Below are 15,000 nucleotides of genomic sequence, written 5' to 3'. Positions count from 1 at the left end.
ATAATGTCATCAACAGTACCTAAGTCTTCGGCTACAGCTTGGTAGTATCACTATGTTATTCTCTTCCAATTTCCCTCCCCCTCCCCTCCTTCCACACACACAGTATGTGGTATATACTCACCTAAAGTAAGTGAAAATGAAGATAGTGAGGGAGAGAGTGAGGAGGGAGAGGATAGCACCGATGAAGGTGATGTACCTCACAGCTTCTACCACACTGAAGGAACCAGTCTGGGGGGAAATGAGTTATTATTATTATTATTATTATCATTATTATTATTATTATTATTATTATTATTATTATTATTATTATACTCACAGGGAAGCACTAACCCCGTCGAGGTTATACTCCTCTTGGGAATGAGAGGCAATCAGGTTCGATCCAAGGAACAGAAAAGTGGCGTCGATTCCTGGGATCGAGACCCTTTCGCTGGCAACAGGGCGATTAGACAGATTTAATGCTATATACACACTGTGTGCTCTCATGCGCGCACACACATAAGGGCGCATTGTGCATATATGTACATATATATATATATATATATATATATATATATATATATATATATATATATATATATATATATATATATATATATATATATATATATGTCGTGCCGAATAGGCAGAATTTGCCATCTTGGCTTAAATAGCAACGTTCATCTTGCCATATAGGACAAGCGAAAATTTGTGTATGCAATAATTTCGCCAAAATCATTCGGAACCTAACGGAAAAAATATATTTGATTGTGTTTGTTTAGTACTAAATTATTGTAAACGTATTTAAAATATATTTAGTTGCTATAATAAGGTTAGGTAAGTTTTCTAAGATTCTTTTGGTGCAAAATTAAAAATTTTTACATTAACATTAATGAAAAAAATATATCTTTAAACGTATAAGAGAAAATTTCAGAAAGGACTTAATTTTAAATGAGTTCTTGCTAATTGACCAGTTTTACATATTCGGCACGACATATATAAATATATATATATATATATATATATATATATATATATATATATATATATATATATATATATATATATATATATATATATATATATATATATATATATATATATATATATATATATATATATATATAAACCGTTACCCTGAGCACTGTGAGAAAACAGGAATTATATGTCTGATGGCCATAATGTTGGTGTTATTTAATGTTAACAACTTTAACAGGGAGTAAGTGTGCCAGACAGGCCCTACTGATGCCAGTAATAAATATACTTAAAGAGACTCGTTGCCTTCGGAGGATCTTGCAGCAGTAAAGTTCTCGTGATCAGCCTTGAGCAACACTGGAGCCTCTTCTAGAAACTTCTTGACTTAGTTGTATGACAATGGTGGTATTATTACGTCTAGGAGATGGCAAGAGAGAGAGCCTATGAGAATTGAACCAGTGTTGGGTGTGTACTCACCTAATTGTACTCACCTAATTCTGGCTGCAGGGGTCGAGACTCAGCTCCTGGCCCCGCCTCTTCACTGAACGCTACTAGGTCCTCTCTCTCCCTGCTCCATGAGCTTCATCATACCTCGTGTTAAAGCTATGTATGGTTCCTGCCTCCACTACATCACTCGCCAGGCTGTTACACTTTCTGACAACTCTATGACTGAACAAATACGTGCTAACATCCCTTTAACTCATCTGAGTCTTCAGCTTCCAATTGTGACCTCTTGTTTCTGTGTCCCCACTCTGGAACATCCTGTCTCTGTCCAATTTGTCTATTCCACGCAATATTTTGTATGTCGTTATCATGTCTCCCCTAACCCTGAACTAACCTTGTCGCAAATCTTTGCACTGTACTCACCTAGTTGAGGTTGCGGGGGTCGAGTGTGTGTGTGTGTGCGTGTGTGTGTGTGTGTGCGTGTGTGTGTGTGTGTGTGTGTGTGTGTGTGTGTGTGTGTGTGTATGTGTGTGTGTACTCACCTATTTGTACTCACCTATTTGTGGTTGCAGGGGTCGAGTCATAGCTCCTGGCCCCGCCTTTTCACGGATTGCTACTAGGTCCTCTCTCTCCCTGCTCCACGAGCTTTATCAAGCCTAGTCTTAAAACTATGTATGGTTCCCGCCTCCACTACGTCACTTTCTAGGCTATTCCACTTCCTGACAACTCTATGACTGAAGAAATACTTCCTAACATCCCTTTGATTCATCTGAGTCTTCAACTTCCAATTGTGACCTCTTGTTTCTGTGTCCCATCTCTGGAACATCCCGTCTTTGTCCACCTTGTCTATTCCGCGCAGTATTTTATATGTCGTTATTATGTCTCCCCTGACCCTCCTGTCCTCCAGTGTCGTCAGGCCGATTTCCCTCAACCTTTCTTCGTAGGACAATCCCCGTAGCTCTGGAACTAGTTTTGCTGCAAACCTTTGCACGTTCTCTAATTTCTTGACGTGCTTGACCATGTGTGGATTCCAAACTGGTGCTGTTTACTCCAGTATGGGCCTGACGTAAATGGTGTACAGAGTGTGTGTGTGTGTGTGTGTGTGTGTGTGTGTGTGTGTGTGTGTGTGTGTGTGTGTGAGAGCGCGTGTGTGTGTGTGTGTGTGTGTGTGTGGGTGGGTGTTGGGTGGTGTGTGTGTGTGTGTGTGTTTTTAAAGTGACTGTTGACATAGTTTACTCATTGTTTTCTGTTCTTCAGTTATTCACATGTCATCCTCTGTATGACTTCCCGTTTGAGTCTCTGTTCTATTGTTCTCCCCTGCCAATGCCTGTTTTTGTACCTATCTCCTTCTGTTTGTCTTTCTGCCTTTCTCTCTGATTCCTACAAAACATTTTCTGTTCCGCTTCATTACAAGTCGACCACAGAACGAGAGGGCAAGACAAACAGAGAAATGTAAAGACTGTTTCCTTAACCTGAACAAAGATTCACTCGAAAACATTTCGTATAATTGGCCTTAACTGAATTCCATTTATCTTTATCAACCTCAGTTTTTATCTCCACTCTCCTCTGTCTCCATTGTTGTTTATCCTCCTCTTTCTCCGTTGTTCTCCATTCTCCTCTGTAGCCATTGTTCTCCATCTTTCTCTGAGTTCATTGTTCTCCTTCCTACTCTATTATTTCTTCTCGCCTGTTTTATATTTTACCCCCAACCAATACTTCCTAGGATAATCTTAACATACTATATTTCATATAGTAAGTTAGGATAATCGAGACTCCAGCACTCTCCTCACTGAATAATCCATCCGGGTTTAGCGTATCAAATACATATCATAATAACTTTGATTTAATATAAATTCTGTAAACCTCTGCTCCGGTCTCTGTATAATCTTCCGTTTGTTATATCTATCATCGTCTGTTATCATCTTTGTCTTCCTCTCTCATGATCTTTGTCTTCTTCTGTCATGACCTTAGTCTTCCTCTGTGTATCATGATCATTACCTTCCTCTGTTATGATTTTGGCCCATCCTCTATGCGTCTTAATGCCTTCCTTCCTCTGTATGTCTTAATGTCTTCCTTCCTTTGTGTGTCTTAATGTCTTCCTTCCTCTGTGTGTCTTCCTCTTTGTATCATGATCTCTGCCTTCCTCTCTTTTTCGTAATATCTACTTTCCTTCATTTCTCTACCTTTATTATTTTGTCTGTCTCTCTCTCTCAGCTACATGTTCCCATCCGCCCTCACGCAAAATCCCTTAATGGAGGCACGCTACCCAAACTCGATGTGAGTTAGTGTCATTCGAAATTCATGCTGGTTGGCTATGGTGAATAGATTTGCAATTGCTGCTAAGTGTCTGGGATGATCCTGGAACAACATGCAGTTACTGAGGAATTAACTAGGATCGATGTGGACCGATTCAGCGGCTTCACTCTCTGAAGACCACCACCATGTTCCTACTGGGCCACCGATTATGCTACATCTACAGAACCTAACTCTTTGCACCCTTCCTACATACAGTTTGAGTAATCATAGAACTGGCAATACATAGCACTGGTTGACCCACGTTGGCTTGCAGCGACACGAAATGCAGTTTACTAAAAACCTGCTCTTGCGCATTCGATGGCCTAGTCGGCACGGAAGAAGCAAAAATAGCCGGACATTTATTTTCATAAAATAGGGGTCAATAAAATACTAAAAAGCAAAATGGTACCTAGCTACATTTTTCTCGAGTTTTGGTTGACAGTTTGTTACTCCTGTTGTAAGTCTGACAACACAGATGTATGCTGATCGTTTCGGTCCCTTCTGGAGCATAATCAAGTGATTTGATAAGGATCCAGAACAGACTAAAACGTCGTCTAAAACTTCCTCTCAAGAGTGTGCAGCATTTGGGAATTTTGCCTTTAATTACACCTACACAAATAATATCACAGGACTTCATGTAATGACTTTTACTAAAAAAAATGTAAGTTGAAAGACCTTCAACAATTTAGTCAAATCTGTAATTTTTTGCTGACCTGGATTTCAATACAGTGACCTGTAACGAGGTGTAGCAACCTGCAGCGCGTTACAGTATTGAAGTGTGGTGACCTCAACTGACCTGCAGTAATTTGTAGTGATGCTGGAGCGACCTGCAGCGACATGCACTGACTTGTAATGATCTGGATTGACATGTAGGGACCTTGACTGACCTGTAGTAACATGGAGCGACTTGAAGCGACCTGGACTGACCTGGTGGTCGATGACACTTAGACACTGCGAGTAGTTGGTCCAGTTTCCCCACAGCCAGGACCCCGACACGTCGCACTCACGGTACGCCAGCGCTGCAGATACACGGCACATTGTCATGTGGTACGCTTTCATGGTACATTGTGATCGTACACACATTTTAGTGCGCTAGTGGTGTGCTGGTGGCACACTGATATTACACTGTCATAGCATACTATGATTCACAAATAGCAAGCACATAGTGAAGCGAATATCTTATGACGACGTTTCAATCCGACTTGGACCATTTACAAGTCATACTGTGACTTGTAAATGGTCGTCATAAGCTTTTTTCTCTCCTATATGCGGGTTATTTGTGTATTGTTCCAGTCACGGTATTGTGACTTATTGTGCAGCATACTATGGTGTTACACTGATGGAACACTGTGATGGTATACTGCAATATATACACTGATAGAACACTGGGACAGTGGGGTATGACGAGACACTGACGGTACACTGATGATATAGTGTTTCCAGAGCTCTGTAGTATTTACCTCGTAGAGCTGGTTAGCAGGATAGGAAAAAAAGAGCCCTCTTGAGATAAGAATTATTATTACTATTGTTGTTGTTGTTGTTGTTGTTGTTGTTGTTGTTGTTGGTGTTGTTGTTATTGTTAATGTTATTATATCATTTTTATATTCATTTTATATTCACGGGGAAGCGTTAAACCCGTGGAGGCCATGCAGAAACAGGGGCAAAGGGAGATAATCAGGTTTGATAAGAGGAAGGAGAAAGCAGCTCCAACTAGTTGGATCAAGAGAAGAATTAACAGAGTTAATAATAAGTCACAATTCCGAGACAAGAAAATAAAAGATAATGACATAATCTGTATGAGTAAAAATTAAAGCTGATAATAATAGATTTTTAGAGATAAAATAATAAGAGTCATTACAACTGATAGTGATACACTTGTGTAATGGTAATGGTGCTACGGTACACTCTAGTACTACGACTGTAGTACCAAAGTGTACAATAACAATAGTACTAAAGTGTAACACATTTACGTTCAGGTCGGAGCTTTCATCATGTTCCTTGTAGGTTTGTCAGGACGGGTCCTGTCCCGGGTCTTTTTCATATGGTGGCCCGGCAGGGGCTCCCGAAGGAGTTTGGCAGGGAACGGTGAGCATTCGTGTCAAGTGTAGTACCGTTACAACCCTGTGGCGGGGACAGCTTTATGACAAGGCCACGATGTGTCTTATTCAGGTCAGGTGAGTACTGCTTAGAGCCCTATGGCCGGGGAAGCCCTATGACAAGGGCGCGGCTTGGAGCTTTACCAAGACACTAAAAATATTCTACAGAGAGCCGAATACCTTTCCAATAAAATTTTCTCCTGCAACGCGTCTTTCACTTGACTGTTGTCAGCAGTACGCCATTGGGAACCAATATTGGCGGCGCTACAAACGCATTTGGGATGCAGAAATACCTCCAATGCGAATTGAGGCCATTCGTCTAAATTCCCCCTGTTCCACTTTCCCCTTACTGGCCTTCACGAAGACTACAATCCATCAAACTGACAACGCCATGATCCAATTACTTTCTAGTACCCCGGCTTCACTTGCTACCTCGGAGAAGAGAGAAGAAACGATGCCATCCAGCATCCGGATCTTCCCGATCTCTCCATTAGCATAAAAAGGATATTATCCATCGTTATCCCCACACGGCGTCATTCCACGGCCAAAAAAATGCGAGCTATCTTCCACGTAAAAGAAATAAAGGGAGTTTATAAGCGGATCAGAGTGTGTTGGACAAAGTCAAATAAGCAGTGAATATTGCTTCGGTTTTGTGATGTTCAGTCTCGTAAAGTCTCCTGTCTGCGTGTTCCCGAGTGATGGCATTTCGAGAAAACTTACTTCGCTATCTGATATTTTATTTTTGCAAAAAAAAAAAAAAAAAAAAAAAAAAAGTTACATTTTGCTAGACGGGTTTGACTTTAGTTAATTAACTCTAACTTAGTGTAACTTAAGTGTAACGTAACTTAAGCTAGCTTATTAAGCTAGCTTAACATAGTCTAGGCTAACCAAACCTATCCTACGATAACCAAAGCTAGCTTATCCTAACTTAGCACGTTATATTTTGGAAGAAGACAGTGCTAAGATGACTAACAATAATAATTATAATAATGTAATGAATGGCAATATCTACATCATTTTTTAAATAATTTTAAAGTTTAATTTTACTTCTGTTGTTTTGTATCGTATTTTGTTATATATCTTCTTTTTAATCTACAATAAAAAATTACATGAAAATAAAAATCGAAATCCTATTTTTTGGGGAAATGCATTTTTTTTTTTTGGGGGGGGGATACATTTAGCGTTGACGAATCGAACAATATCTGCAAACTATTTTTATTATATATCAATGGCAATCGAGTAGTGAACGATTCAATACTGCAACAGGTATTGGTGATCAATGTGTAATTACGAACTCGAAATAGGAGCACCTGCGACAGTAGCAGGTCTTTGAAATTGAGTGCTAACTCAACAGGTAAACACCTGTCATAGCAATCAACAGATGGCAGCACCTTACGAGCTACACTTCTGGGCAATCCATCCAGCTTCATTTCTTCATTTGTTGAGATATTTCTTATCGTTCATAAACTTCTCGACTTAATGGTTCATTGTGTAACTGCCTGTGTACACGGTAGTGACGATCAGTGAATACAGTGGTGACACAGTAAATGCGGTATAAGAATTGGAAGGCGATATGCAGAAAAGTTTTTAACTGAAAATGCGTTTCGTTTAGAGGCTGAGCTTGTATCAAGTAATAAAGTTGATACTTTTTAATACATCATTGTTTACCGAGGGTGAAGTAAAAACAATGAAAGATCTTACGTGTTGATAATGCGGGGAACGGAGTACCTCTACTCCGTCTTTTCCGTGCAAGATAATTTGTCCCAAGGGCTTTGCTAGGCTGAAAGCACACTGGACGCAACCTTCATTACGACTTACGATGGAGTAAAACCAGAGTGTAATCATGCTATCTAAACCTCTTGCACGAATATTACCTTGTCAACTGCTAGCGCTTCACCACACACACGCGGCAGCACAAGTCATGCATTGAAATATCGCTTGGATAACGGCAAGTAGAAGAATGAGACATTGGCACCTTTCCGTGCATATGTCGTTCTTTTATCAAGGCTGACGGAGTGAAGATATGGTTCCTAGGCTGAGGGACTGATTACCTGAAATTCCATCTTCACACTTCCATCCATTCATCTTATTCAACCCACATCGTCACCTCACTATTCACCTGACCAGACGTACTACGTGTTTTCTATATAACATTCTAGCGCTGTATAGCCCTTGTGGCTTAGCGCTTCTTTTTGATTATAATAATAATATATAACATTCTTAAGTTCACCTTGAAGTGAAGCGCCGTCGTAATAAGGGTTTACCCTTTTCTCTGTATCATAACATTAATGGTTAGGTTAATGGTATACCATGATATACCAGTAATGGTATACAACACCACACCTGTTTTGTGTCTTTATTCAACAGTCTGTAAAACAACATGTGGTGAACCTGAATTTATAGCTTATCTTCGGCAATGCATTTTTGACACTAGAAAGTCGCTTCCAAAGTTATATAACATATAACTGGCGGGTTCTGGCCTCGTACCATAATTTAGGTTAGTTAGTTAAAGATTAGCCGGTATTCTCCCGGCCCGGGCCTTGTCCAAGTGGTGGCCCGGCCTTGGCTCCCTCTTTAGGGAGTGTCTGAGACCTAAGTCTCCCATGGGAGGAGGCACAAGTACCTCCTCATCTTTGTGACTAACTGTCTCCAGGCCTAGCCACAAGCTAGGCCTCTCTGGTCTGCCATCCCCGCCACAAGGGGACTAATGGGAATGACAGTCTTATGAGCTAAAGGCTCGGGCTCAGGCACCTACCCTACCCTAGAAGGGTTAGGCATGGTGTCGATCCATAATTTAGGGAAGTTCCTGAAATACGCTTTACCTTTTAATAACTCTCTGATTGAACGACACATTAAACCGTCGATTTAACGACACATTAAACCATCGATTTAACGACACGTTAATCTAAAGAGGAAGGTCTATCCCTACGAGTTTAGTGTTTCCCCTTGAATATAATCATTATAAGAACCAGCTGATTTAATGACGCAATAAATTAGGAAATAGTGAACAGCTCTCACCGACAGTGTTCCTATTATTTTTTTCAACGAACCGGCCGTCTCCCACCCAGGCAAGCTGACCTAAAAAGAAAAATGAAAGTTTTTCATCTTTCTTTTTATTTAGTAATTTATAAAGGAGAAGGGGTTACTAGCCCCTTGCTCTCAGCATTTGAGTCGCCTGTTATGACACGTCTGGGAGATGAAGATTTTTTTTCCACTTCCCCGTGAAGAAATGTTGTTAGTATTATTACAATAAAATGGTTATTAAGTCCAGCAAACAAGTTATATTAAGAATAATGACAAACAACTTGGACAGAAACGTGAAACACAGGAAGAAAAGAAATCTCTCTATTTCGGCCACAGTCAGCCGATTTGAATGAAACCAATTAAAAAATCTCTTTTTGCCTGTGTTTCAGTTCTCTGTTCAAGTGGTTTCTCAATTTTCAGAGGAGGCAGTATAGTAGTGGAGGAGGCAGTATAGTGGTGGAGGAGGTGGTGGAGGCAGTATAGTGGTGGAGGCAGTGTAGTGGAGGAGGCAGTATAGTGGTTTAGGAGGCAGTATAGTGGTGGAGGAGGTGGTGGAGGCAGTATAGTAGTGGAGGAGGCAGTATAGTGGTGGAGGAGGTGGTGGAGGCAGTATAGTGGTGGAGGCAGTGTAGTGGAGGAGGCAGTATAGTGGTTTAGGAGGCAGTATAGTAGTGGAGGAGGAAGTATAGTGGTGGAGGAGGCAGTATAGTGGTGGAGGAGGTGGTGGAGGCAGTATAGTGGTGGAGGCAGTGTAGTGGAGGAGGCAGTATAGTGGTTTAGGAGGCAGTATAGTAGTGGAGGAGGCAGTATAGTAGTGGAGGAGGTGGTGGAGGCAGTATAGTGGTGGAGGCAGTGTAGTGGAGGAGGCAGTATAGTGGTTTAGGAGGCAGTATAGTAGTGGAGGAGGAAGTATAGTGGTGGAGGAGGCAGTATAGTGGTGGAGGAGGAAGTATAGTGGTGGAGGAGGCAGTATAGTGGTGGAGGAGGCAGTACAGTAGTGGAGGAGGAAGTACAGTAGTGGAGGAGGAAGTACAGTAGTGGAGGAGGAAGTACAGTAGTGGAGGAGGCAGTATAGTGGTGGAGGAGGCAGTATAGTAGTGGAGGAGGAAGTATAGTGGTGGAGGAGGCAGTACAGTAGTGGAGGAGGAAGTACAGTAGTGGAGGAGGCAGTACAGTAGTGGAGGAGGAAGTACAGTAGTGGAGGAGGAAGTATAGTAGTGGAGGAGGCAGTATAGTGGTGGAGGAGGCAGTATAGTGGTGGAGGAGGTAGTGTAGTGGTGGAGGAGGCAGTATAGTGGTGGAGGAGGCAGTATAGTAGTGGAGGAGGCAGTATAGTGGTGGAGGAGGCAGTATAGTAGTGGAGGAGGCAGTATAGTGGTGGAGGAGGTGGAGGCAGTATAGTGGTGGAGGCAGTGTAGTGAAAGAGGCAGTATAGTGGTGGAGGAGGCAGTATAGTAGTGGAGAAGGAAGTATAGTAGTGGAGGAGGCAGTATAGTGGTGGAGGAGGTAGTATAGTAGTGGAGGAGGCAGTATAGTGGTGGAGGAGGTAGTACAGTAGTGGAGGAAGTATAGTGGTGGAGGAGGCAGTATAGTAGTGGAGGAGGCAGTATAGTTGTGGAGGCAGTGTAGTGGAAGAGGCAGTATAGTGGTGGAGGAGGAAGTACAATAGTGGAGAAGGAATATAGTGGTGGAGGAGGCAGAATAGTGGTGGAGGAGGCAGTATAGTGGTGAAGGTAGTGTAGTGGTGGAGGAGGCAGTATAGTGGTGGAGGAGGTGGTGGAGGCAGTGTAGTGGAGGAGGCAGTATAGTGGTGGAGGAGGTAGTGTAGTGGAGGAGGGAGTATAGTGGTGTAAGAGGCAGTATAGTGGTAGAGGAGGCAGTGTAGTGGTGGAGGAGGCAGTATAGTGGTGGAGGAGGCAGTGTAGTGGTGGAGGAGGCAATGTAGTGGTAGAGGAGGCAGTGTAGTGGTAGAGGAGGCAGTGTAGTGGTGGAGGAGCCAGTGTAGTGGTGGAGGAGGCAGTATAGTGGTGGAGGAGGCAGTGTAGTAAGGGAAGAGTCAGTATTGTAGTGGATGAGCCAGTGTAGTGGTGGAGGAGGCAGTATAGTGGTGGAGGAGGCAGTATAGTGGTGGGAGGCAGTGTAGTAAGGGAAGAGTCAGTATAGTAGTGGAGGAGGCAGTGTAGTGGAGGCAGAATAGTAGTGGAGGAGACAGTGTAGTGGAGGAGGCAGTATAGTAGTGGAGGAGGCATTGTAGTGCTGGAGGAGGCAGTGTAGTAGAAGAGGCAGTATAGTAGTGGAGAAGGTGGAATAGTAGTGAAGGCAGTATAGTAGTGGGGGCAGTATAGTAGTGGAGGAGGCAGCTAGGGACTCACCATCAGGGTAGTGTAAGAGGTCAGGCACGTCACTGAAGACGGTAGCACAAGACTCGTTCACAATCCTCCCAGCCTGTGTCGCTGGCCAGCAGTACAGCGAGTCCCAAGTGGCGTTACAGTACACTCCTGCAGAAGGCGGAAAAAGTATTGTATACTAGAGCACTGGGCTCAAAGAAACAATCATTACGCTGTACAATACAAATCACACATCCGTACACACGCTTAAATACACCCACGTGAATTAAAACTCCACACTGCCTAACCAACAATCAAACAGAAGTGTAATTCACGATGTTGAAAATGTTTAAAAAAAATAAAAATCGTTTTAAATATACTAATAGCTTCTCTTAAAGGAAAGATTACCGAGATCCCGACAGGCATCTCAGTGCTTTGTAAAAATCATAAAAACTAAACTTAAAGGAGTCAGACAGCAGCTAGACAATGGAAGGAAATATGGGTTTATCCAGGGAAAGGAAGAGTACCATTAATGACTATAAGCACGAGCCATTCATCAGCAACTAATCTCCAGAGAATATTCTCATTGTAGCTAATCTTGTGGAAAGAAAATAGTCACATTTCCATGTCATGCTGAATCGTGTGTAGCTCTGATGCTTGTTTGCATGGCCCGCTATTTTCCTAAAAAAAAAAAAAAAAATATTGACCCACTGTGAGGCAGAATTGTGTTACAGAGTAAGCCCGATGTAGAAACCTAGATGTGGTGAGAGTGTAGTCGTAAAAATATTAGTAAAATTGCCAACAGTAAGGTAGTATAGGGACACATTGAGAAATAGACAAAAACTGCGGCTATGATTCTCTCTCTCCACGAGCTTAGTCAAATCAATATTGTCTTGATAAAGCTCCCAGAGAGCGAGAAGTAGCCTCAGTTAAAGTCACATTATTTGCTCGTGTGTTCTTTTACCTATCAATAGATAGCAGTCAACGAGAGAAGAAACCTCTAGGTAAACTATGCGTATCCCAGATGGTGAAAGTGTTCACAGTTTTTTTTAAGGCATTGTTTGCAATAATAACACATAAAGCAACAATCCTCTTGAAAGAAAGTCAATGGCAGTATAACGACAACAGTAGCAGGTGGTAAGGGCGTTAGTATCAGGTAGTTAGTTAGGGAAGACTTACATTCACAGATTGTGAATAAAAAGGGAAGGTTTTTGTCCTTAACTCGTGATTAAGGCAGCAATTTCCAATACATAAAGTAAAAGGACACAAATGCAACTAATGTGATATTTTATTGTGGCAACGTTTTGCTCTTCAGGAGCTTTGACAAAGCTCCTGGAGAGCGAAACGTTGCCACAATAAAATGTCACATTAGTTGCACTTGTGTCCTTTTACTTTACATATTGTCGGTAATTCTACCAACATTATTACAATTTCCAATACAAAAGAGGAGAGATTCGCTCCCTTTGCCCCGCTGCCTCTGGGACCTGATCCCAATAATCCCAAAGGAGTCCATTAATAACATTAATTTAAGATAACTTCAGCGTGGCAATCTGGATTGCAGGACTGGATTCGATGGTAAATATAAACACATGTTCGGGGGGTTAAGGCAGGATTGGTACTATATAACCAACAATTTCGTTAAGGGATGTTTAAATAAACATAATAATATTATTATTAAAGTTTGCATTATCAACTTTTAAAATTACAAATCTAAATTTTCTTTATATAATCCTCACCTCTCCTTTCTCTTCCCTCTCCTCCCATCCCTTACTTCTCTGCCGTCACCTCTTTCCCCTCACCTATATACATGACATAGCAGACTCTCGACACCCTCTCACTACGCCCCTGGGAACTCGTACCTATGTTGCAAAGAGTGCAGGTTGCACCTGCCCTGACAGCCTCATGCAGGAAGTGTGTCTGCTTGAGCGAACAAAACTTTTCCGTCAAGAAAGACTGTGTGAAGTCTTCTGTTTTAAATTTTTTTTAATGCCTCTTTGGAAATAATGCTCTCCAGCGTTGTTAAATACCACTCCGCTGGACAAAACTTCGTGTGGAGCTTGATTTAAGAAAATATTTATTTTTATGACCCTACTGTGTGTGTGTGTGTGTGTGTGTATGTGATTACCTGTTTATAATCACTAAACCTGTATGAGTTTGAGGTGGTAGAGCTAAAGTTCACTGTATCCTCGTGTAACCGAGGAATTTATATACAGCAGCAAGGTGGGATCCATCGTTGATTAATGTGGAACTTCAATCAATTTTCCCATCTTTATGTTTCTTTCCTTTCATCCCAGCCTGCTTTTTCACTTTAATGAGCAGTCTTTTATTTATCAAGTGTTTTCCTGCAGTCTCTCTCTCTCCCTATCTCTTCCAGTCTCTTATCTAAGCTCTGATAAAATGTGTCGTCATGTCTTAATCTCTGGAGATAATTTACACTTTCAGAAAGTGTCTTTTATATAATATTTGATACCATTTTGCTTATTACATTAGTTAGGGACAGGTCTGCAGTCCCTAACTAATGTAACCTTTCTCAAGTATGTATTGGTATTATCTTTGCTATTAAAGATCTGCTGCGCATCATTTCTTTATCTCCATGCTTTTTTTTTTTACCTCATTATTGCCACTGATAATTTATTTTTATTTTTATTCTATTGTAACTGTGAAAAAGTTTTGGTTCTGCTTTTGCCTTGCCTGCTATATGCATCTAAAAAATTTTCGGCTTCCCTCCTCATTAAGGGATAATTATAGATTTTCTGCTAGCTAATTTGTTCTTTGGGGATGAGTTCAAACCACGGGCTCTCCCACTGCTATTTAACTATTCCCCCGAGGTTTGTACACGCTTGTCTGTCACTTCTTGAATATTCTGATTGAAAATTACGATCATTTTTTGGGTGTATCGTTTCTTGAATTTTTCTTTCCGCTGTGCAAGAGCCAAAAAATTCTTCTTCGCATTTACATTTCCTGTGCATCAGTTTTTTCGATTCCCTATCTCCTCTTTTCTCCATTTTCACTTCAATTAAGCTAGTTGAATGGGAACATACGGTGATCGCTGACCTCGAGGGGCGCGTTATATTCTATTCTCTCTGTCAGCTTCGTTGGATTTGAAAAGAAGGAAAATTCCCAGAATTACAGTCCTGGCCAAACTTGATCGTCCAAGAAGTGGGGAAATTCTTCCATGAGAAAGCGAATCTGGGCCAAGAATTAAAGGAATGAGAGTGTCGGGTTGCGGCAACGGGCAGTCGGATGTATAGCGGAGGTTTGCAGCGATTCCAGGGCCAGGAAAATCTATTTAGAAGTGAGTCGAAGCGTTAGAGGATCAGGAAGAGTGACTGAGAAGTGGGAAGAAGTGTCGAAAAACCAGGAGAGGTGAGATGCGAGGTTGAGAAGTGGAATGTGGTGGTAGGTACGCTGTGGAGTGGAAACCCAGGGAGAGAGAGATGACAGGCTTTCTCCTTTGCTCAAGAGTTACACTCTTTCAGGGGTTAAAAAGAGAAACAGCATAAATTCAGGAAGCACGGCTTATTTTATGTCAAACTCTCATCTATATCACTTTTACTGCTGACATTTATATATTTTGGTTAATCTCAATAATACATATTTATTGCTGTCTTTTTTTTTTTATATTGATATTGCTGTTGTTGATGAGGATGAGAATGGTGATGATGATAATGATAGCAGTAATTTTCATTTCTCTAATTATTATCATGAGTATTGTTGGTTTTTATAGTATTCTAACATTTACAGTAGTCATGTTCGTAGTAGTCCTGCTACTACTACACCGCAGGTATAAGTGGTGTATTAAGTTAAATTTAATTTAATTTTTCTCTGATAGTCGTATATCTGTTTTGTCTGTGCCTCATTTT

The 15,000-nt window shown here is 41.3% G+C and overlaps 1 protein-coding gene across 2 annotated transcripts in view; it reads right to left on the bottom strand.

Moving 5' to 3' along the window:
* LOC128689699 (corticotropin-releasing factor receptor 2) overlaps window positions 1-15,000 on the bottom strand; it is a 72,663-nt gene that overhangs the window by 26,837 nt on the left and 30,826 nt on the right. For both annotated transcript variants that reach the window (XM_053778077.2, XM_053778075.2), the window contains exons 3-5: window positions 11,183-11,308; window positions 4,618-4,709; window positions 122-228 (exon numbers count right to left, since the gene is read on the bottom strand). In XM_053778077.2, the coding sequence (XP_053634052.2) occupies window positions 122-228; window positions 4,618-4,709; window positions 11,183-11,308 (325 nt within the window). The remainder of the gene's footprint in view (window positions 1-121; window positions 229-4,617; window positions 4,710-11,182; window positions 11,309-15,000) is intronic.

The sequence above is a fragment of the Cherax quadricarinatus genome, chromosome 22 (assembly GCF_038502225.1).
Source record: "Cherax quadricarinatus isolate ZL_2023a chromosome 22, ASM3850222v1, whole genome shotgun sequence".
In the NCBI taxonomy this organism is placed as follows: Eukaryota; Metazoa; Arthropoda; class Malacostraca; order Decapoda; family Parastacidae; genus Cherax; species Cherax quadricarinatus.
Note: the sequence above shows the minus strand (reverse complement) of the source record. Positions and strands in the feature narration are given on the sequence as shown.